At 45.4% G+C, this 23,409-nt stretch overlaps 2 protein-coding genes and 1 long non-coding RNA gene across 3 annotated transcripts; 2 read left to right on the top strand and 1 right to left on the bottom strand.

Annotated features, from left to right (window-relative positions):
- Positions 1 to 2,877: 2,877 nt before the first annotated feature.
- Positions 2,878 to 17,966, top strand: JPT1 (Jupiter microtubule associated homolog 1). Its single transcript, XM_045569889.1, has 5 exons — positions 2,878 to 3,062; positions 11,196 to 11,338; positions 11,682 to 11,779; positions 12,663 to 12,681; positions 17,699 to 17,966. The coding sequence occupies exons 1-5, from the start codon at positions 3,007 to 3,009 to the stop codon at positions 17,845 to 17,847; spliced, it is 465 nt and encodes a 154-aa protein (XP_045425845.1). The 5' UTR covers positions 2,878 to 3,006; the 3' UTR covers positions 17,848 to 17,966.
- A 465-nt stretch (positions 17,967 to 18,431) lies between these two features.
- LOC123650782 lies at positions 18,432 to 21,635 on the bottom strand. The gene is made up of 3 exons (XR_006739482.1): positions 21,370 to 21,635; positions 20,160 to 20,299; positions 18,432 to 19,090 (listed from the first exon to the last, which is right to left on the bottom strand). It is a non-coding gene; the product is annotated as an uncharacterized LOC123650782 (long non-coding RNA).
- Positions 21,636 to 21,965: 330 nt separating this feature from the next.
- Positions 21,966 to 23,408, top strand: NT5C (5', 3'-nucleotidase, cytosolic). The gene is made up of 5 exons (XM_045569885.1): positions 21,966 to 22,185; positions 22,390 to 22,490; positions 22,574 to 22,634; positions 22,813 to 22,927; positions 23,026 to 23,408. The coding sequence occupies exons 1-5, from the start codon at positions 22,009 to 22,011 to the stop codon at positions 23,205 to 23,207; spliced, it is 636 nt and encodes a 211-aa protein (XP_045425841.1). The 5' UTR covers positions 21,966 to 22,008; the 3' UTR covers positions 23,208 to 23,408.
- Position 23,409: the final 1 nt, after the last annotated feature.

Genomic DNA, 23,409 nt, shown 5'->3' with positions numbered 1-23,409 from the left:
ATTTACTCATCCCCTCCTCCCGCCTCCCACCTGCTTGGTTTCCACTGAGTTTTTTTTGTTTTTGTTTTGAGACAGAGTCTCCCTCTGTTGCCTGGGCTAGAGTGCTGTGGCGTCAGCCCAGCTCACAGCAACCTCAAACTCCTGGGCTCAAGCGATCCTCCTGCCTCAGCCTCCTGAGCAGCTGGGACTACAGGCATGTGCCACTATGCCTGGCTAATTTTTTCTGTATAGATTTTTAGCTGTTCAAATCATTTCTTTCTATTTTTAGTAGAGACGGGGTCTTGTTCTTGCTCAGGCTGGTCTCGAACTCCTGACCTTGAGCAATCCTCCTGCCTCGGCCTCTCAGAGTGCTAGGATTACAGGCGTGAGTCACTGCACCCGGCCTTCCACTGAGTTTTACTACCGTATGTGCACGTGAGTGTTGATAATTAGTTCCAGTTTAATAGTGAGTACATGTGGTGACATTCTTGCATGTGTCTCATTCCAACCCTCACAACTCAGAATAGGTGCTGTTAATCCCATTTTACAGATGAGGAAACCGAGGCTCAAGGGCATAAATGACCTACCAGTGTTTTACATTGGGAAAGGGCAACACCAGAATTTAGGCCTTTTGATTTCTAATCTAGTGCAGCATTGCCACACAAGCTATCTTCCTTCCACGAGACTGCAAGGGATAGAGGAAAGAAGACAAGTACAAACTCAAAGTATAGGCCAAAATGGACCCAGTCAAGTCCAATCCCCGCATTTAACATACAAACAAGTACGTGATTACTTTCTAAATAAGTCTGGTAATAAAAATGACTGTCCCAGCTTGAGCAAGAGCGAGACCCCGTCTCTACTAAAAATACAAAAAAATTAGCTGGACAACTAAAAATATATAGAAAAAAATTAGCTGGGCATGGTGGTGCATGCCTGTAGTCCCAGCTACTTGGGAAGCTGAGGCAGGAGGATTGCTTGAGCCCAGGAGTTTGAGGTTTCTGTGAGCCAGGCTGATGCCATGGCACTCTAGCCGGGGCAATAGAGTGAGACTCTATCTCAAAAAAAAAAAAAAAAAATGACCGTCACTTTGATGACATTATATATTGGGCCAAGCACTTTACATCCATTACCTCACCCATTCCTCAAAGCACTAAGGAGTCCAGGTACTATTTTATATTTATTTTAGAAATGAGGAAACTAGTGCTCAGAAAGGGTAAGAGTTGAGATTCAAACCCAGATTTCATTTCTCGCATCAATCAGAGCCTGAGCTAGCAACTACCATACTCCACTACCTCCTAGTAAATAATTTACATGATTTCCGAGGAGGACGTGCTCACTGGCTAGATTGGTCTAATGGTTTTTTTTTTTTTTTTTTTTTAAGGTTTTGGAAATTTAGGCTCAGCCTTTTAAGAATTGGAAGATTCCAACCCAAACAAGTGGTGTGCTTCATGCTGTTGTTGTAAGCGCATAAATGCATGGCCTACGCCTTCTAGTAGAGAAGATCTCTCTGGCTTTTTATGAAAGCCTAGGGGGAGAGTGACTAACCAAGACTGCTGAGAATACAAACTTTCAACTGCCTGGACAGAGGCCGTTGGAAGAGGAATGTAGTTCAACTTTTTTTTTTTGAGGCAGAGTCTCACTCTGTTGCCCAGTCTAGAGTGCTGTGGCGTCAGCCTAGCTCACAGCAACCTCAAATTCCTGGGCTCAAGCGATCCTCCTGCCTCAGCCTCCCGAGCAGCTGGGACTATAGGCACGTGCCACCATGCCCGGCTAATTTTATATATGTATATTTTTAGCTGTCCATGTAATTTCTTTCTATTTTTAGTAGAGATGGGGTCTCGCTCTTGCTCAGGCTGGTCTCGAACTCCTGAGCTCAAACAATCCTTCCGCCTCGGCCTCCCAGAGTGTTAGGATTACAGGCGTGAGCCACCGCGCCCGGCCATAGTTCAACTTTTATGAAAATACTGAGACAAGGAAGACATTTGTCTCGAGGAAATATGCATGACATAAGAAGGGGTTATCTATCAACTGTTTGCACTAGTTTGCCCAAGACTTTTCTGTTAGGATCTTGTGAACCGTCATTCCGGAGTCCTCCAAGTGTGCCTGCATTTGTTGCGGGGATAGATTTACCCAGACAGGTGGAAGAGTCATGACTTAAGGGTTATAAACAGCTGCAGAGGCCTGGGCTGCTCACATAGTCTTGGAGGCAGGGAATGAGGACATTCCCAGTCGCCAGGCATTAACCGGCTTTAGAACAGCCCCCCAAATGGGAACGACTGTAATTTTGGTCCAGTGCATGCACCACCCATTACAGCTAAATAGTAACATTAAAATGTAAAGAATTTCCAGTCAGTTTAAAAGGAATCATCTTGGCGTGCTCTCTGTTGCTGACTCATAGTGCTGCTGCTTTGGGACTGTTAGGTTTCCAAATGGGACACACAGTAGGTATTCAGTAAATAAATGTCAACTTGTAGCAGTACTTTTCATCCCTTAAGGAGGATGCCCTTACTATCCCACCATAAGTAAGGCAAATGAGTGAAGAGTAGCAATGACAAATCTGCCCTGAGTTTGCTAAGATTCTAACTACCCCAGAGTGAGTTTTTCCCTCTATCAGGTAACTTTTTTAAGTGACAGCCAGCACAACTTGTACCCAGCGCGAGGCAGGTTCGCCTTCTGACCAATCATCTCCGAGATTTTGGGGTGGGGGAGGGGAGAACGGCCCTGGACTTTCCCTGTCCAGGAAGGGGGCGGGCTTAAGCTGAGCTGCGGCCGCTGAAGCCCGTCGTGTCGCCGCACGGTGCTTGGCACTTTAGGGAACCAATAGGAACAAACAGAACCATTTGAACCGGCCAGTGCTGACTGGGTGGGGGCGGGGTTTGTGAGCCATATAAAAGCTGGGGTCGAGCGGCCAGGCTGTGGCGGAGGCTCCTGCAGCGGTGCCCGGGTGTGTGGCGTGGAGCTTCCCCGCGCCCCTCGAGTCCAACCCTTTCAGCATTCTGCTCCTGCGCCAGCTCGCTCCTCGGCGCCATGACCACCACCACCACCTTCAAGGGTGTCGACCCCAACAGCAGGAATAGCTCCCGGTGAGGCGACGCGGCCGCGCCCGAGCCGCAAGGGGCTGAGGGGCCGGGAGGGCCGCTGCCGGCGGGGCCCGGCGCCGGTCGTTGGCGGTACGGTGCCCCGTGCGCTGCGCTCGCGCTGGGGCGGGCGGCGGGCTCTGCCGCCGGCGCTGCCTTTGTGCCGCCCGGCGAGCCGGGCGCGCGGCCCCGCCCGGATTCCTGCTGCTCTCCATTCATTCCTCCCACGGCGCGAGGGGCTGGGGCGCCCGGGCCGGCCGCCCCTCGGAGCGCGGCGGGTTTCCGTTAATCCTAACGTGCGGGGAGGGTTTGCTTTCTCCCCTCTGCGGCGAGCCCGGCCCGCCCCGGGGTGGTAGTCTTGGTCCCCCAGGTGTCCGGGGAGCGTCTAGGGCGCCTTGGTCAGACCCCATTGTCCCACCGCCCGGCCACGCGCTCCTGCCTCTAGTCCGGGGCATGTGGTCGGCCCCGTGCTCGGGCGCAGCTATCGGACCCTGAGACCGGATCGATCGGGTCCGGCGGGCTCCTACCCTCGCCGGGCCACCACTCCCCACTCCCCTAGTCGGACCCGCCCGGCAGGTGCATTTGTGGTCGGGCGGGGCTGGTCATCGTGACCCTTCACCTCCGTTCAGGAACCAACTGTTCATCTCCTCTTCGAACTCCCTCCCCTCTCCTAACAAAGGAAAGACCCCTTCTCCTCCCCCTCCTCGCGCCCACCTCCAAGCGGGGGGGGGGGGCGGGGAACGAGCCAGCCTGAGTGGGTTTTCTGCGCTCAAACCTTCGGACCACGGTCTTTGCATCCCACCTTCTTCACTTCCCCCTTTGACGTCTGCCAAATGAGTTCATCCCTGGCCCTGGTTCCCTTGCAGGAGGAGGTTTCCTGTTCTTGGGCGGGGCCGGAGACATCCATTGTCTCTTCCGTAGTATCTCCACCTGGGAACCCGGGCCTTTCTTGCCATTCATCCCACTACATTTTGGGGAAGGGGCACTGGGCACAGTGTTTGGACTGGGACCCTTTCCAAGTCCTTGCTTAACTTGGTGGAAGGGTTTGGATTCTGTGGAAGGTGTCCACATTGTCTCAGCTAATTGCACACTGTTCTTTAAGGTGGGTTACAGGCATCTCCGGGATCTTGCTCAAGGCTTGGAGGAAGCTTAGAACCACTTTTTCTGGGGCATCTGTTTTCCACCGATCATGACCTGCAGTCATGTGTGGCCAGCCTTGGGGTCCCGGCCAAGTGGCACAAAGGGAGCCATTTTGTTGGGCTAAGAAGGCACGTGAAATAGCAATATCTCACAGGGGTTAGAGAACTTGGGAACAAAAAGCACGCCTCAGCAAATGAGTCTTAGGAGGAAGCATTGGAAATGACATTCCTTTTCAACTCATTTCTTTCAGTTTTACAATGTAGAAAATAATGGATAAGACTGAAAAAATGAAATTAGTGGTTACTGGGAAGAAGGGGGACTTGTGTAGCATGGACCTAAGAAAATACGGGTTACTCCCTTTCTGTTGTCATCCTTCCAGTGAGGTAATTTTTTCAGAAGACCCTGGAACAAATTGAGCCTTGGTTTTTAATTTTGTGTTATGAGGTCAACTTTCTGCTGGTCAGACTGAAGTTGTTGGAATGATAATGTGTGATCTGGGGTTTATCCTTCGGGGTTGGGTTCAGTGTAGTGATTTGTCAAGACTTTCAGTAACCGAGTCAACTGAATCCTCACACTAGTTTTTTCATATTTATATTTGAAATGTGAGACAAATGATTTTTCGTCCTGCAAAAAAGGTTTTAATTCACATTTTGTTATCAATTTTCCTCCAACATTGTGATCTAGGGATGTAGTGGCATTGTCATTTTATTTACTTCTCATATTTCCTTTTTCTATAATTAAACCTAATTCTCATCAACTACTTTCTCCAGTAGCATTCTCCTGGCTCCATAAACTCGTTATAAATTTAGTCTGGTAGGGAATAATCTACAAGGATCATATGGAAATTCTGGGATTTAAAGAGAGAAGAAAGAAAAGGAGTAATTTCTAAAAAATTGCTATCTACAGTACATAGGCACACTTTTTGTTGAGTTTTAAATATGCAATCCTGATTTAGTTATCATGTATGTGATTCAGAAAGAATAGTAGGATCTTAAAAAAATAAAATTGGAATACTTTCTGTCTTATGATCCAAATCCTTTGTTTGGGGATGTCTCCCTATTACAAATGGTCTCTATAACACTGACGTCATCGGAGTAGGTTATTACCTGCTATTGCAAGAGGAACACAGACCTTTAAAAAGTTGGACTGGTCAGAGCTTTGACTTGCTTTTAAGCTGGTGTTTGGGTACCATTGTCTTTTTGTTTCTTTTTTTTTCCAAGGCTAAATATACTTGGACACTACTAGGGTTCTGAAGGTTTTCATCTGGCCAAAATAATTAATGAGGTTTTAATTATGATTAGTAAAGGAAATCATTCTAATCTCTAGGGAATGAAGAAGACGACAATGAAGCAAGTTAATTTAGATTATAATCTGTCAAGTGTCTTTGTTGATTTGGGGCACAAATGATAAAAACCTAATTGGCTTCAAACTTTAACATGAGAAAGCCTATTAAAAATTTATAACATACATTTAATTTTGATTTAAACAAACCTAAAATTATCATCTTAATAAAAGGTATGCCTATACACATTTATCTTAATTCATATAATGAATTTAATCTAAGTGGATATCTAATATCTGAGACCTTTTTTTTTAAAAGTTGGGTGTTAAATGTTTAATGTGTTATGAAGAATGCAGTGGGGTCTTCCCCCCCCCCCCCCCGGGGCTGGGAAGGAATAATGAAATCTTTACTGGCCGGCACCCTGGCTCACGCCTGAAATCCTAGCACTTTGGGAGGCCAAGGCTGGAGGATCGCTTGAGCTCAGAAGTTCAAGACCAGCCTGAGCAAGAGCACAAGACCCCGTCTCTACTAAAAATAGAAAAATTAGCCGGGCGTGGTGGCACTTTCCTGTAGTCCCAGCTACTCGGGAGGCTGAGGCAGGATTGCTTGAGCCCAGGAGTTTGAGGTTGCTGTGAGCTAGGCTAATGTAACGGCACTTGCCCAGGCAACAGAGTGAGACTCTGTCTCAAAAAAAACAAGAAAAAGAAATCTTTACTTATTGTGGATTGAATATTGCATTTTACTACAGACAATAATTAATATTACTTTTAAGGGAGGAAGCCCAGAGGGACTGCCTAAGAAATATAAGACAGTTCAAGGTTAGAAAACAAGGAAACCTTAATTAACGCACCAACTATACAGATTTGTAGTTTAAAGAGAAAAATGGCATGTGGTTCCCCCATTTAAGCACTTGAGCACTTGTTATGTGCCTGCCAGGTGCATGGTTGAGGAAAGCAATATTTCATAACTTGTGAAAATTACATAAAAATCAAATTTCAGTGTCCATAAATAAAGTTTTTTGTTTATTTTTAGGACAGGGTCTTTCTCTGTCACCCAGGCTTGAGTGCAGTGGTGTCACCATAGCTCATTATAAGCTCAAACTCCTGAGCTCAAGCAATCCTCCCACCTCAGACTCCCAAAGTGCTAGAATTAGAGGCGTGAGCCACCTCACTAGGCTCATAAATAAGGTTTTACTGGAAACGGCCACACTCTTTTTCATATTGCTTGTGGTGGCCTTTGGGCAACATGGCAGTGAATAGTTCAGAAAGACCTGGTCTGCAAAGCCAAAGGTGTTTGCCATTTGGCCCTTTACAGAAAGAGTTGGTGACTCCCAAAGGAGAGGATCTCTAATATCCATTTCCTCTCTAGTATTCTGTCCTTTGAGATTATGGAGGACTACTAGACTGCTTCCTGGAGGAGGTAGAGGTTTAAGTGGTGGACTGGGTCTTGAATAGGCACTGAGGCAAGAATAGTGCTCTAGGCAAGAAGAAATGTGCTAGTAAAGACTCTGAGGTGGAGACAACCAGAACTGTTTGCAGAAAGTGAAGAAGGTGGCCTTTAGCTGGGCGTGGAGGCTCGAGCTAGTAATCCCAGCTACTCTGGAGGTTGAGGTTGGAGGATAGCTTGAGGCCAGCCTGGGCAACACAGCAAGATCCCATCTCTTAAAAAAAAAAAAAGAAGATGGTAAGAACCATCTTGAAATCATCCTGATAGCTTGATGTGTTTGGGGGATGCCATATCCATAGTAGGCAAACTTTGTCAGATTCCCTTCATTCCTGCCTGACTAGGAATGAACAGTGGAACCCTCAGAAAAAGACAGGACACAAGGCAGGGTAGGGGTCACTGTGAGTGCTGTAGGGGGCAGTGTGGGGGTGCTGAGGCCAGGGTACCAGCCTACACCCAAGGGAACCAAGGAGCCAGGATTTCTGTCTAGAGAGCTAGAGTAGACATATAGGTACTCACAGATAAATAACTGATCACATTGATTTATAATAGACAGTGGGAAAAGTAGTATTATCAAAAGAAAATTCTGGAACCCAGAAGCAGTCTTTAAAAGAATTTTGGATTGATAGCAATACAGTGAACTTTGATGTAGTAAAAAAAGGCATTAAAATTCACCTGAAATCCCATTTGTGAGAGGGAACCCTGGATAACAATGTGGTGATATTTATGGCTATAATAATAGCTAATACGCATGACTGCCATGTCCCAGGTACTTTCTAAGCACAGTATATATGATATCCTTTTTTTTTTTTTATAATTTTATTATTTATTTATTTATTTTTTTGAGACAGAGTCTCACTCTGTTACCTGGGCTAGAGTGCTGTGGCATCAGCCTAGCTCACAGCAACCTCAAACTCCTGGGCTCAAGCGATCCTCCTGCCTCAGCCTCCCGAGTAGCTGGAACTACAGGCATGCGCCACCATGCCCGGCTAATTTTTTCTATATATATTTTTAGTTGTCCATATAATTTCTTTCTATTTTTAGTAGAAACGGGGTCTCACTCTTCCTCAGGCTGGTCTCGAACTCCTGAGCTCAAACGATCCACCCGCCTCGGCCTCCCAGAGTGCTAGGATTACAGGCGTGAGCCACCGCGCCCGGCCTCGATATCCTTATAATAAATGGTCTTACAAGACAGATACTATTCTTGTTTTATAGAAGAGAAAACCGAGGAATAGAAAAGTTAAGCAGCTTAACCCGAGGTCACACAGCTGTGTCTCCACACACATAAGTTTATATGGCATGTAATTGGGCTCATATTTGCTTTGTAACTTTTTTCATTTGCTATGTTTTGGGTAACTTTTAATATCCACTAATAAAAGTAAATCTTACTCTACGGTATATGTAGCTTTCTAGTTTAAGGACATACTTTGATAACCAACCCCCTACTAACCCCTAGATGGGGTCTTGCTATGCTGTCCAGGCTGGTCTAGAACTCCTGGCCTCAAGTGATCCTCCCACCTCAGGCTCCCAAAGTGCTGGGATTATAGTGAGCCACCACAGAGAACCCTTTTAATTACTTTTAAGAGCATTGCTTCGGCCAGGCATGGTGGCTCACGCCTGTAATCCTAGCACTCTGGGAGGCCAAGGCGGGGAGGATCCTTTGAGCTCAGGAATTCGAGACCAGCCTGAGCAAGAACAAGACCCCATCTCTACTAAAAATAGAAAGAAATTAGCTGGACAACTAAAAGCATATAGGAAAAATTAGCCGGCATGGTGTCGCATGCCTGTAGTCCCAGCTACTCGGGAGGCTGAGGCAGGAGGATTGCTTGAGCCCAGGAGTTTGAGGTTGCTGTGAGTTAGGCTGATGCCATGGCACTCTAGCCCGGGCAACAGAGTGAGACTGTTTCAAAAAAAAAAAAGAGCATTGCTTATATACTAGTGATATTTTTTAGAGCAAAACTTGTATACTAGTGACATTAGCATGTGTTTTTACCAGGTTTAATCTGTCCATCTTTTCATCATTTCTGGCTTTCATCTTGTGCTTAAAAAGTCCTTTTCTTTAAGACTAGGACCATATTCATACATATATTTTTCCAGTAGTTTTTTTAGTCTTTAAATTGAAATATTTGACCTAGTTGGAAGATGTTTGGGTAAATGAAGTGAGGTAGGGATATATATTTTATTTGTTTAATTAAAATGGCCAGCAAGTTGACCCTATACAATTTTCCCTACTGATCTAAAATACACCATGGACAGTCTTTTGAGGGAGAACTCCTTATCTTGACAAAATTCTGAGGAGAAACTGACAGACCTACCACTGGAGTAGAAATTGTTAACAGATTCTCTTAGTAAGTGATAAAACATACTTAAAAATCAAAAGATTTGAACAACTCAGTTGACAGACTTGGGTTTAGTACATACATGGTGAACGTTGGCAAATATACATGCTTTTCAAACACACATAGAAAATTTATAAAATTTAAGCCGGGCCATTGGGTCACACCTTAGTCCCAGCTGCTCCGGAGGCTGAGCTGGGAAGATCGCTTGAGGCCAGGAGTTTGAGATTTACAAAATTGACTACATATTAGGCCATAAAGCAGATCTCATCAAATTTCAAAGGATTCATTTCATACAGACTCTGTTGTCTATCTGCATTGTAATTTATAGCTAGATATCAATAAACTAGAAAGACCCCTATGTTTAGCAACTTAAAAATGTACTTTTTTTTTTTTTTGAGACAGAGTTTTGGTCTATTGCCCAAGGCTAGAGTGCCATGGCATCAGCCTAATTCACAGCAACGTCAAACTCCGGGGCTCAAGCAATCCTCCTGCCTCAGCCTCCTGAGTAGCTGGAACTACAGGTGTAAGCCACGGCGCCTGACTAATTTTTCTATGTTTCAGTAGAGACTGGGTCTCACTGTTGCTCAGGCTGGTCTTGAACTCCTGAGCTCAAGTGATCCTCCCGCCTCGGCCTCCCAGAGGGCTAGGATTACAGGGGTGAGCCACTGTGTCCAGCCAAAAATGTACTTCTAAATAACCTATGGGTCAAAGAAGAAAATGGAAATGAGAAAATACTTAAATAATAATAAAACTGCAATATTTCAAAACTTGGGAATGCCTCTTAAGGGGTACTAGGAAGGGAATTTCTACCATAAGTGTTTAATTTTCACCTTTTCTTTTCTAATATAATGAGCTGAATTTACAAATGACATTATATTTATGTGGAAACTTGGAAGAAACAGACATATTTCTAGAAAAATATTTCTTACTAAAACTCATTTCAGAAGAAGTAGAAAACCGGACCAGTCTTATCACCAATGAAGGAACTGAATTAGTAGTTAGAAAGTGTTCCCATGAAACCATCTCCATTTTGTTTTGAGAAGTCCAAGAGGAATTAAATTGAGTTTTTCCAAGGAGGAGACAGATGGTTAACCTATGGCAGGAGGATTTAGAAATGTGAAAGTATGATATTTACATGTTGAACAAAAAGTTACAGATGATGTCCAAAGGAATATGGATACAGAACGTGCTATGGAATGTTACATTTAATTTCTCATATTGACTTTGCCCTTGTGGCTAGTCATTCATGGTTATTAGTGAAAGTAGTGAGATGTAAGTGTGTACACAGGGCTTATGTGCATGTTGATGGATATAACATGTATGCAACATGCTGATGTTGAGATAGAGATAATATCAGCTCTCCCTGGACTTCTAAATTAGTCAGGTTAACTTTTATATGTATATCATTCCATTTATTTCATTGAAAATAAAAGTGGAAATGACTTTTTCTCTATTGCTGAACAAATTAACCCAGATGGAAATGGTTTTTAAATGAATAATAACAAGACTTGCTTCTAAACTTCTTTGTAAATATATTCAGATAAGACTAGTAGGGCAAGGTCCCTTAGGTCTTTTGCCATTTCCAAAAAGGGACACCAGCCAGGCTATTTGTGATGATGATCAAGCTGTTTCAGCTGCGTTGTTGGACGGATGGCCTTACTACAAACGTAATACAGCAGTATCTGGTATCTTTTAAAAAATTTTTTTCCTTTTGTTTGACTTGTATTTTTTTTGTATTTAGTGTTTGGTATCATAACATCCAGCATTGAATTTATACCATGATGGAGCTGATTCCTCTTTCCCATTAGCTGCTCTCATTTATGGGGGTGAGGGGAATGAATGGGTGAGGGAAAGGAAAGGAAAGGTGTTTGAAAATATATGTGCCAAGAAATATTTTCGTATGATCTGCAATTGATGTTTCGCCATTATTTCTAGGGTTTTGCGGCCTCCAGGTGGTGGATCCAATTTTTCATTAGGCTTTGATGAACCAACAGAACAACCTGTGAGGAAGAACAAAATGGCCTCTACCATCTTCGGGACGCCTGAAGAAAATCCCCCTTCTTGGGCCAAGTCGGCAGGTACCGCTTTCCTCTGTGGTCAGTGTCAAAGGCATGGACCCAGCACCAACAGCCACAGCTGGTTTTGTACTGATGAGCAAATTCTAGCTTAATGGTAATGAAGCAAATCACAGTTCAAGCTTAACATGAAAGGAAAGAAGTGGGAAATACGGAGAGTCTGTGGGATGGGTCAGAATAAGAACTGAAGTCAGATTGGGTTTGGGGTCTCTCTATAGAAGGTTTAAGCCATCAGCTTAACTTCCTTAAGACTGTTTCCTCATTTTGTCATATGAGACTAACACATAATGTCAGTTGCTAAAAAAGTGTTTTGCTTTAGGTCTTTCTACTGTATTTTGATTTTTAGGTGCCAAGTCCAGTGGTGGCAGAGAAGACCTGGAGTCATCTGGGCCGAAGAGAAGGAACTCTTCCGAAGCAAACTCTGGAGACTACTTAGATCTGAAGGTCAGTGTGACATGAGGAAGGAAAGGCTTTGAGGTCAATACGATTCTGAAATTAAACTCCCCTATTTTTTACTTAAGAGTTTCAGTGCTGCCACTGGAGTTTAACATAGAGGTAATTAGGAAAGGGACTGGACCATGTTGGGGATGGAAGATTGATAAATAAGTCAGAAAAGTGAGTTAGCATTGATCTGGATCTGTTCACATGTCTCTCTTACTGTTAGGATTAGTGTTTCATCCTTCAGTATTGGTTTCAGATCATACTCACTTCCTGTGTATCTCATACATAGTGGTGTTTCTGAGTTCAAGGACTGTTTTATTTGTTTGCAAATGTTGCTTTGAGTTGAACTCCAGGAAACTGTACTGTTGGCATTACTGCTGGGTGTGTCTGCAGATAAGTACTGCCACCAAGTCTCCCAGGGTTTGTGTCTGGAAAGACCTTGTCTGGTAGGAAGTCCTCCTGACTAGTTATCTCAGAGCACTTTGAGTGAGGGGAGAGCTGTAGAATGGCTTTGGAATTGATAGGGGCCCTTCAACAGCTAGATAACGAGAAAAAAGATAAATGAAAGGACAGTTTTACCAGTTTTCCATCCTGATAAAAGATCCCCTGAAATGCTAATTGGTATTAGGTCATCAAAGTGAATGTTGAGGTTTTTTGGTGTTTTAGGTATTACTGGCACTGGGACAATTTATCATGTAGAATTTTTCTGTAGCATTGTCCCAAGTTGAATAAAGGTTGCAGACTAACCCTATACTTGATTGCATTAAGAAGGAATTTTTTCACATTTGGTTTCAGATAGATGTTAGCTGCTCTGAACTGGGGCTGTTTTATTTGTGTGTTTCAAAATTAAAATAGGAAGTAAATTAAATTTTTTTTTCTTTTTCAGGGAGAAGGTGACATTCACGGTGAGTAATTCGGAAGACCGAATTTCTGGCTCTGTAAATGGTTTTAGGACAGATCTGAATTTTGATTCAGATCATGTCTCAGGGAAAGAGACAGGAGTGAAACCTGGCCATGCTCCAAGTGCCAACATACTCTGGGTGGAGAGGAAAGAAAAATGAAACTAGAAAGTTAGCAAACGCAGCCACATTTTAATCTGCCAGTAATGGGATGGGTGCTAGAAATGTACTAGAAAAGAACACTGAGAGTCCTTTACAAATAGACACATGTTAGGTCAGTATTTGTTACACTTAATGAGAGCTTTTTACTTTTTAATAAGAGACTCTGGCATTTCAAGCTCAGCTTACAGCATTCAATTTACAAAGTTCATTTGATTTTATACTGAGGTCCTTATTCAGCAAGACATTGGTTATCCACCTGGTGATTTTGTAAATAAATGATGATTTGTGGGGGCAGATGTGCATTTTCAGTTAGCTGTCCATATTGTCAGTTATAGGCAGAAACGAGCTGTGATCGTTGATTTAATTATTTTAAATCTTTGAAGTGTTCATTGGCACTTTAACAAGTGCCAGAGAATTGCTGATGAGTGTGATCAGGTTTGGGGGTGTCAGGCAGGGTGCGGTGAAATGCAGCAGTCACGGGCCCGCAGGTCCACAAGGAAGACGCTGCTTCCTCTTAGCCTTTTCCTGCCATTGCATTTCGTGGCGCCATCTTCACAAGGAAACAGAAATGTTGATGAACAAAATTCCTCTTCTGCCCTCTCAAAGAGTACTCGTTGATGGGCGTGGTGGGAGGAGAAGCCCCTGAGCCTTTGTGAACACTGCCTAGGTTCTTCCTTATAGGACATTTTTCATTGGACTGAAGATGTATTAGTTACTGGTTGTGTCCATTTTGTGCCATTTAAAAAAGACTGTCCTGGAGGCAGAATCTTCTAGGCTTTTCTTTTTTAAGAGACAGGGTCTCATGGGCTGGGCTCAGTGGCTCACACCTGTAATCCTAGCACATTGGGAGGCCAAGGCAGGAGGATTGCTTGAGGCCAGGAGTTTAAGACCAGCCTTGGCAACATAGTAAGACCTCATCTCTACAAAAAAGAAAATGTGCGAGGTGTGGCACACACCTGTAGTCTCAGCTACTTGTTCATCCTTACAATGAACCAGGAGGATTGCTTGAGCCCAGGAGTTTGAGTTTACAGTGAGTTATGATCCTGCTACTGTACTCTAGCCTGAGCAACAGAGCAAGACCATGTTTCAAAAAAAAAAGAGATGGGGTTTTGCTATGTTACCCAGGCTGCTCTCCAACTTCTGGCCTTAAGCATTTTCTGGGACCACAGGTGTGAGCCACAGCATTGATCCTACTGCTTTTCATATTCTGAATACTTCTACTGTCAGGCCTTCTTTAGTAAGAATCAGCTAATCTTTATTCACTGATTTTGGCCAATGAGTATAATTAGGGAGCCTGGAAAAGTGTTCCGAGAGCCTTGATGAAGTTGTGGACAATGTGTCATTAGTCCTACTGAATAATTAATAATTCCCTTCCCTGGTCCTCCTGCCCCACTCCACCCCTCCCCTCCCTGCCTATTCAGTTTGTTGGAGATTCTTCTGGTAAATAGCACGTTGAATTATTGACTATGACAAGTCTTTCCTTCCTTTTGATTTTTTAGTGGTTGCCTGATTTTTTTTCTTTTTCAATTTTGTCATCTGATTATTCTGTGTTCCTGACTGCTACAACTTTTAGCTCATTTGTCATAAAATGTCAAGGGGCACAATAATTCACAGTACACATCTGGTGGATGAAAGGTCAACTCTAATTCTCTTGCGAAGTTTACTTCAAAGCAGGATACTCCAATCAGTTTAAATAAGACAGATTTTGTTTAGATATAAGGGAAATTGCCTTGGCCTTCTGGGCGATTAAACATGGGAGTGGCTATGGGAGGACTTTGGAGTTGGGGTCCCAGGGAATCTTCAAGACAGAAGGAGAAGCTTCCCCTGGAGTTTAGGCAGGAGTCTTTCCCTGCCTACGGCTGGCTATGTTTCTTCCTGTTCTGATGCTTTGATCCTTACAATGAATCATTTTTACTATTCAGATAGAGGTTCTTTGTTCAGTTATCTTATTGATGTTCCAGAAAAGAAAGACAAGTCAGGAGTATATAAACTGTATATTTTTATAGAAGTATTTTCATTTAAATTCCTTTTTAAAAAAATTATATTCAACAGACAAAAGCTTTTTCTGTCAAATTGTTATAAAAGTTTCTAACACTTTCAATTCCTGTACTTATCTCATTATAGACTAGTAGCAAACACACCTTCCCTTTCTCTCGTCAGGGTATTTCTAACCTGACAAACGTTAAATTAAGGCCTGCCGCTGCTTGTTTAGTCTCATGGGTGCTTTTTTCCCTTCTTTTCTTTGTTGGTATGTTGTTGTCTATTTGTGAAAAAACAAAACAGTTCCATTAATAATGTAAGACGAATGTAAGATTGGTGGGATTGAGCTTGATTCATCTGAAGAATATTTTATGAAAATAAACTATCATGGTAGAGCTGCAAGATAATTTTGTGTCCTTCAGAATATTCCTGACTGCTTGATTCAGACAGACAATGAAGAATTCAGTTAGATCTTGTACATTCTGCCTGAGGACATGTGCAACCAGCAGAAATGAAACGACTTGAGTTGATAAGTTGTCTCAGGCTGAGTTCCTGGTCTGTATTCTCTTTATCTTGGATTTTTTTAAATGAGGAGTTTTGTTTTTATCTGATATTTGCAGTAAATTGAACTTATTGTCCTAGGTATTTAAGGGACACTTATCATAGGCCTTTTTTTTTTTTTTTTTTTTTGAGACAGAGTCTCACTCTGTTACCCGGGACTAGAGTGCTGGTGGCGTCAGCCTAGCTCACAGCAACCTCAAACTCCTGGGCTCAAGGGATCCTCCTGCCTCAGCCTCCTGAGTAGCTGGGACTACAGGCACATGCCACCACACCTGGCTAATTTTTCTATTTTTAGTAGAGACAGGGTCTGGCTCTTGCTCAGGCTGGTCTTAAACTCCTTAGCCCAAGGGATCCTCCCACCTCAGTCTCCCAGAGTGCTAGATTACAGGTGTGAGCCACCACACTGGCCCAATGTTCAGTTTCTTATACTAATGGTGCCTTTTGTGTGGGTGTGATTATTCTAAGGCAGATGTTATTAAGAGTATTTTGTTTTAAAAAATAGCTGTTTAGGCCGGGCACGGTGGCTCACGCCTGTAATCCTAGCACTCTGGGAGTGCGAGGCAGGAGGATCACTCGGGTCAGGAGTTCGAGACCAGCCTGAGCAAGAGCGAGACCCTGTGTCTACTAAAAAAACACAAAGAAATTATCTGGACAACTAAAAATATATAGAAAAAATTAGCCGGGCATGGTGGCGCATGCCTGTAGTCCCAGCTACTCGGGAGGCTGAGGCAGGAGGATTGCTTGAGCCCAGGAGTTTGAGGTTGCTGTGAGCTAGGCTGACACCACGGCACTCTAGCCTGGGTAACAGAGTGAGACTCTGTCTCAAAAAAAAAAAAAAAAAAAGTCTCTAGTAAATTTGGCCAAGCAGAGGAGAAGTATTAATACTTGTCTCAGTCGTGGTGCAATTCTATGCACCTATTTATAATGGATCTAATACAGGAAATTTTTATCTCTTTCAGGCAGTTCTATCGAAAAAGGGCTTCTATGGAACATCTTTTAAAAATATCTATAGACTTAGAATATGCAACTGAATTTAATTCATGGGCTTAACACTGAAATCAACCAGCCATTTTAAAAGAACTAAAAATAAGTCTAACATGCCTTAAAGGATTAAACTGTTAGTAAAAATTTCCTTTCACAGAAAATATAGAGTTTTTTTGTGTTTTTTCTTTTTTTTTGCAGTTATTCTAGACTTTGAATCAATGATATTTATAGGTTGGGAAACTACCCAATAATAAGAAACAATTTGTTTAAAAATATATGCCTGTTGGAAACTTCACAAATCAGTGACTGAATGAAGCAATATCTAAGATATTGAATAATAATACAATAATGCCTATGGCTTTAAAGTGGGAAGTCCCCAGTTAATTTAAATAGGAATGACCTGATTAATAGAGAAGTTAAGACAATTCAGTAGGGGAAAGCTGGACTCTAGTAATGTCAGGACAATTGGGTATCTGTGTGGTTAAAAAAGAAAAACAAACAACCTCACCTAAGTAATCATGGAAATGCAACATGAAACAGGAATGAAAGAACATTTTTCACCCATCAGTTTGGCAAATATTAAAGTGAGGCGGTTACCAAGTGGTGGCAAAGATGCAGACAAAGGATATTCTGACACACTGTTGTGTGTGGCAGAGCTTGGCACTTGGGAGGACGTTGTGTCCTGTCTCCTCCCACTGAAGATGGTAGCCCTTGGATGTGTCTGCGTGTGTGCACATGCCGGCATTTATGCATTACAGCTTTGTTTAGAATGGTTGGGTTCCAGTTTCTGCCATCAGAGGATTGGGCAAATAGACTGTATCATATGGTAAAATACCATAAAGCAATAAAGCAAGGTGAATTATGACCATGTGTATAAATATGGACAAATTCCCAGAAGAGTGGGAAAAAGGAAGTTGATACCATTTATGTTAAATATAACCAAAACAATATTATATGTTGTCTGTGGTTACACATAGATGTCCCTGAGACAGACATGGGCTGGAAGGATGCACACAGCTTGTAGGTCCTCCGGGAACAGGGAGAGCGGGACCCACACGGAGGTGGATGGCGGTCCTATCGTTCCCCGTAATGTAATTTTAAATCTTGTATCTTTATATATTTGTGTAATTTAGAAAAGAACATACAACAAATATGGCAAAACATGAACAGTAGTTAATTCTGGGTGGTGGGAATGTGGTGACTGTTGTTTTCTTCTTTATACTGTTAGGTATGTTTCCCACCATCCTCTAACCAAAAAGAAAAAGAAAAAATTTAGACTTAGTCTTAACAGGAAATACCTGTAATTATTAGCATCATTTCCATTCTGTTTTCCTAGAAAATGTGGACACAGACTTGCAAGGCAGCCTGGGGCAGAGTGAAGAGAAGCCTGTGCCCGCTGCCCCTGTGCCCAGCCCGGTGGCCCCGGCCCCGGTGCCATCCAGAAGAAATCCCCCTGGCGGCAAGTCCAGCCTAGTCTTGGGTTAACTCCGACTGTCGTGAACTCTGTCGTTTTGTTTGTTTGTTTCCTCCATGCTTGTGAACTGCACAACTTGAGCCTGACTGTACATCTTTTGGATTTGTTTCATTAAAAAGGAAGCACTTTATGTACTGCTGGTTTTTTTTCCCCCTCTTTTTGAAGAACAGGTTTCTCTTTATCTGTCCTGGCTCCTCTGGGTCTGTGGACCATGGCATGAGTGTTTTCTAGTAGTAGATTGGAGGGAAAGCTTTGTGACACTTAGTACCGTGTTTTTAAGAACAAATAATTGGGTTCCAAATGTGTTAGAGGATCTTTTGTACTGAGGTTTTTAACACGTTACTTGGGTTTACCAAGCCTTGACTGGACAGACCATAAACAGTCCACAGGCACCATCCTGTCAGGCCCCGACACACAAGGCTGTCTACGCAGCCTTCTCCTTGGTGTTACCTGCCTTACCAGTGCCCTTTGCTAAAAGCATCCTACTGTGCCATACAAACAATGACGAGGCCTGCGCCTCATGCCTTGCTGCCTGCAGAGCAGAGAAACTGCCTTTTATTTTTTTAACCTTCAGAAGTCAGATACTAACGTGACTGGCTGGCTGGTGAGCACCGCCTGGTGCTCTCACGCGGAGGAAGGCTCCGACGTACAATCAGACTGGCTGCGACTGAAAGTGGTGAAGCAAGCGAGGGAGGCCGTCACCGAAGCGGGTCTTCGTCCGGGAACGGACCCCACAGGGGCATTGCTGTTAAATAACCTGACGCTGTGTGCATGACGCTGGTGTTTGACCATGAAATGAAAGCCTCATCCTTAAAATGTGTGTTGTACTTCACAATCCTGGACTGTTGCTTCAAGTAAACAATATCCACGTTTTGAAACATTGTGTCCTGTGTCATGTTTTTGAGATTGTTTCAACATTCTCTGCTTTCAGGTGCTTTTTTCCTTTGTTACTACAACTCTTGCAGAATGATTTGATGAGTCATTCAAAGTTAAAAGGGACAAATGAAGACCAGAGAGAAGTGGGTTTCTCTCTAAAGAGAGGTTAGACTTTTCTACCACCTGCCCTTTGTGCTGGACAGGAACATTTTAAATTTTAAGTCTTCTCCATACTGGTGAGGTCTGTCTCGGTGGTGGGGGTTGAAGAGGAGGGCCATAAAGGAAGAGTCCACATAAGCAGATGGGGGCGAGGGCCCCTGAGTCCCCTCAAGTGATTGATATGGGAGCCAGAAGACCGGAGAAAGCTCTCTCTGGGTTCTAGGCAGAAAGTTGCAGATCAACAATCTACATTCAATGTCCAAATCAGGCCCTATGAAGACCTGGCTTTAGGTCTATCTGAGCTACTGACCAGCTAGCTGTGTTCCTGCAGCTTGTCACTCGGGCCTCAATTTCCTAACTTACAAAGTGAGAACTTTGAACTAAATTTGAACTTTGAAAAATTGAGACCTTTTCTTCGGAAAGAATAGGGGATTAATAGGTTGTGAGGCATTAAGTTTTCTTCCCTTACTGTGTTTATAAAGCATTTGCAGAGTGGAGAATCAACAGCTGGACATAGGACCCTTCCAATGTTATGGAAATGGGTCAGCCCTACACATACCAACATGGGTTTCACTGGCCTGAGTTACGGTTTCTACTACGAATCTAACAAGGTAGGGAACCTACACCTTTCTCAGCCTCTGTTGGTAAGGGTAGGGCTTCTGGAAAAGAAACATCCTTGCTTTGTCACAACTTTTAATTTGGCTTTAATTTTTTCATTCTATGAAGATAAGTGCCTAATCAAAATTAAAGGTGTTCTGAAGGACGGTTCAACCATTTTAGTACTGTAAACAGATTTTAGGAAATTGTATATAAGCATGTTTGCTAAAGGGTGTTCAATTTTTCAGTTAGAAAACAGTGTCTAGGGACCAAGGGTTTGAGCGAGGGACCCAGACCAGGAACCTCAGTGAGGTCAAAGATGCCTGGGCCAGGTGCCCATCACAGGTACCCCCAACCTGAGATGTGGTAGGAACAGAGTGCTCGAGAAGCCCCATCCTTGGTGCCGTCAATCTGTCGCCCAGCCCATGGTGAACTCTAACCTGGGGCTGCTCCTGGTGCTGGGTCTGCTAGGGTGGAACCTGGGGGCACATCCAACATTCACATACACCAGCCCTTCCATCAATGGGAAGAGCACTAATACACCCACCAGCCTCAGCTCCAATGGAACCTTGTCTCAGGCCATCAGAGCCACCATCATGGTCTTCTGCATCCTGGCTGCCTTGCTCCTTGGCTATGGGGCTGGCACTATTGGTGTGGAAACTGGGAGTTATGGCAGATGGAGGGCACCTACCTGCCCAGCATCGAGGAGCAGTTCTCCCATGCAGCCAAGGCCGGGTCTCCTCAGGACTCCAACGAGATGGTGCAGGGAGGGCTGCCTGCCAATCTAGATCTCTTCCCCTCCAACTGTCCCTCCCTTCCTTGATGTGTGACCTTGGACAAAGGCAGAACCCTTCGTCCACTGCCCACTGGGTGGGCAGTCAGACCCACCCAGTGCTTAAGAACAGAAGGGAAGAAGGTGCTTTGAAGACTTTGTCCTTGGGACAAGGGAAGGTGGGGCCGCTCACTTTTTATATATTCACATAAAACTGGTAGTGAGACATAAAATTTTTTGAGCTGGAAAAAAAGAGAACAGGGTCTAGAAAGTGAAGTTGATGATCTCAAAATGACGATGAGGACTACTAAAAGTTATCCATTTTGTTACATGGATGAATTGAAAAATCTAATAATAAAAGGCTGGGCATGGTGGATCATGCCTGTAATTATTACCACTCTGGGAGGCCAAGGTGGGAGGATCTCTCGAGGTCAGGAGTTCGAGGTCAGCCTGAGCAAGAGCGAGACCCCATCTCTACTAAAAATAGAAAGAAATTAGCTAGACAACTAAAAATATATAGAAAAAATTAGCCGGGCATGGTGGCACATGCCTGTAGACCCAGCTACTCGGGAGGCTGAGGCAGGAGGATTGTTTGAGCCTAGGAGTTTGAGGTTGCTGTGAGCTAGGCTGACGCCACGGTACTCTAGCCTGGGCAACAGAGTGAGACTCTGTCTCAAGAAAAAAAAAAAAGAAAGAAAAGAAAAGAAAGATCTAATAAAAAAAGAAAAAAACAGTTATCCAAGGAGCAGCAGATTCATGGACAGTCGGACCTTTCACCTAGTTTGTGTGATTCCAGTGCCTTGGGGAATGAGGGAGAAAACAGTCCCAGGCTCAGTATTTAAGGCTTATGCAGATTCTCCTCTTAAGCGTTTTGAAATTTGCTCAACTGAGGGGCAGGCTTCCCTTTGTGAGGCTTCTGCTGCATTGGTTTGGAAGTAATGGGGTCTTCACGTGGGGAGCAGCAGCCAGAGGGGCCACTTACTCGCGCTTATGGTATGTTGGTAAATAGATTTCACTGTACTCAGAAAATTTCGTGAAATCTGTAAAAAGGGGAGTAAACAAAATTTAGCAATTTTCTGGGGATGGGGTGGGGTAGAAACTGAACAGAAAGGAAGGCAGTCCTGATTACCTGTGCTTGATCAAAGTTGTCTTTCCAGGTAAAATCGGAGTTTTGAAGTACATGTTCCTCTGTTTCAAGCCAACTTTGGTTTATGAATTAGTTTCTTACTTAGGCCCTTGACTCAGGCGAACCAGCCGTCTTCAACAGTCACTTCACCAAACATTAACAGCAGCCCCCGTCCGGGCCTTGGGCTGGCGCAGCCTTCAAGCAGCAGGAGCTCCGGTGTCTGCGTGTCCCGGCCCGCTCCAGCCCGCACAAGCAGGGGGCAGGACCTCGGCGGCCCCGGACCCCTGGGTTCGGCTCCTGAGAAAGACGTGGCGCCAGCCCCGCGGCTCCGGTTAGAAAATGCCGCCCTGGATTTTGGATCCCCCTGTGTCGGGCCCCTGGAAGGTCTGGCCCCTAGAAACGCGGGGTGAGCGGGGCACGTCTGCCATAACGGGGCGATGGGGACAGAGACCGGATGCTGGGGAGACTGAGGCTCAAGAGAAGGGTCCCTGGGGCCGGGCATCCCCGGGCGCCCTATGCAAATCAGCCCGCAGGCCCCGCCCGCCGCCCGCGGCCCCGGAAGCGCAGGGTCCCCGCGCCGCGCTCGTCTCCCCGCGCTCGCCGCGCTTCCGGCCGGGTCCCGCGCCCTCGCGCCCCGCGGCCATGGCGGCGCGGCCCGTGCGCGTGCTGGTGGACATGGACGGCGTGCTGGCCGACTTCGAGGCCGGCCTCCTGCGGGGCTTCCGCCGCCGCTTCCCCGGGGAGCCGCACGTGCCGCTGGAGCAGCGCCGCGGCTTCCTCGCGCGCGAGCAGTACCGAGCCCTGCGGCCCGACCTGGCGGTAGGGACCGTCTGGGCTCCGTGCCGGAGATACCCCGTTTCTGAGCCCACGGCTCACCCTGGGGCAGGAGCGTTGGGAGAGTGTCCCCTCTAGCTGAAGCCCTGACTTGGGGACCAGGACCCCCGGGAGCTTCGCTATGGGAGTCCTCGGGGAGCTACATCTGCTGGAGGCAGACGCCAGGACCGAGAACTCTGTATCTTTCAGGACAAAGTGGCCAGTGTGTATGAAGCCCCGGGCTTTTTCCTAGACTTGGAGCCCATCCCGGGGGCCTTGGAAGCCATGCGGGAGATGAATGACATGCAAGAGTAAGGCGGGCGGGAAGGCTAGGGCGGGGCCTTGGGGGCGGGAGGGCGCGCTGACACCGCTAACTTGCTCTGCTTCCCTGCAGCACCGAGGTCTTCATCTGCACCAGCCCTCTGCTGAAGTATGACCACTGTGTGGGTGAGAAGGTGCGGCTGCCTGAGCGCCTCCTGGGCACATTCAGTAAATCCTGATTGTAAACATACAGTGGGGGTTGGGGGAGAGCGGACCAGTGGCTCTCAGGGCTTAGCCCCTGCCCACACCTACTCACTGCCCCTGAATTCAGGGTCCCCTCAGGCCCTACTGACAGTCCTGTCTCCTACACAGTACCGCTGGGTGGAGCAGCACCTGGGGCCCCAGTTTGTGGAGCGAATTATCCTGACAAGGGACAAGACAGTGGTCTTGGGGGACCTGCTCATTGATGACAAGGACGCCATTCAAGGTTGGATCCATTATCCTTGGCAACCTCCTGGCCTGCTCGCATTACAGAGAGGGAATAAAAATAACCAGATTACGTGCTTGCTGCCTTTCCTGTCCTAGGTCAAGAGGAGACCCCAAGCTGGGAGCACATCTTGTTCACCTGCTATCACAACCAGCACCTTGTCCTGCCCCCCACCAGGAGGCGGCTGCTCTCCTGGAGTGACAACTGGAGAGAGATCATAGACAGCAAGCGGGAAGCTGCGCAGCGGGAGCCGGCGGGCCCTGCGGTGGGCAGAAGCTGAAGCGGAAGGAGGGGAAGGTGGGCCAGCAGGAGCCCCTGCAGAGCCGGGTGAGGGGGCAGCACCGTGGAGCAGGCAGACACCGGGGCCTCTGTGCTGCCACAGGCCTGGCCACCTGGCTTTCCCTGAGATGGCGGCTCCTGGACCACGGCTGGAGTGGCAATACAGTCAGTCAGGACACTTTTAATAAAAAAACTTTGGCTCT

This window comes from Lemur catta, chromosome 15, assembly GCF_020740605.2.
Source record: "Lemur catta isolate mLemCat1 chromosome 15, mLemCat1.pri, whole genome shotgun sequence".
In the NCBI taxonomy this organism is placed as follows: Eukaryota; Metazoa; Chordata; class Mammalia; order Primates; family Lemuridae; genus Lemur; species Lemur catta.
This window is presented reverse-complemented; position numbering and strand designations above follow the sequence as displayed.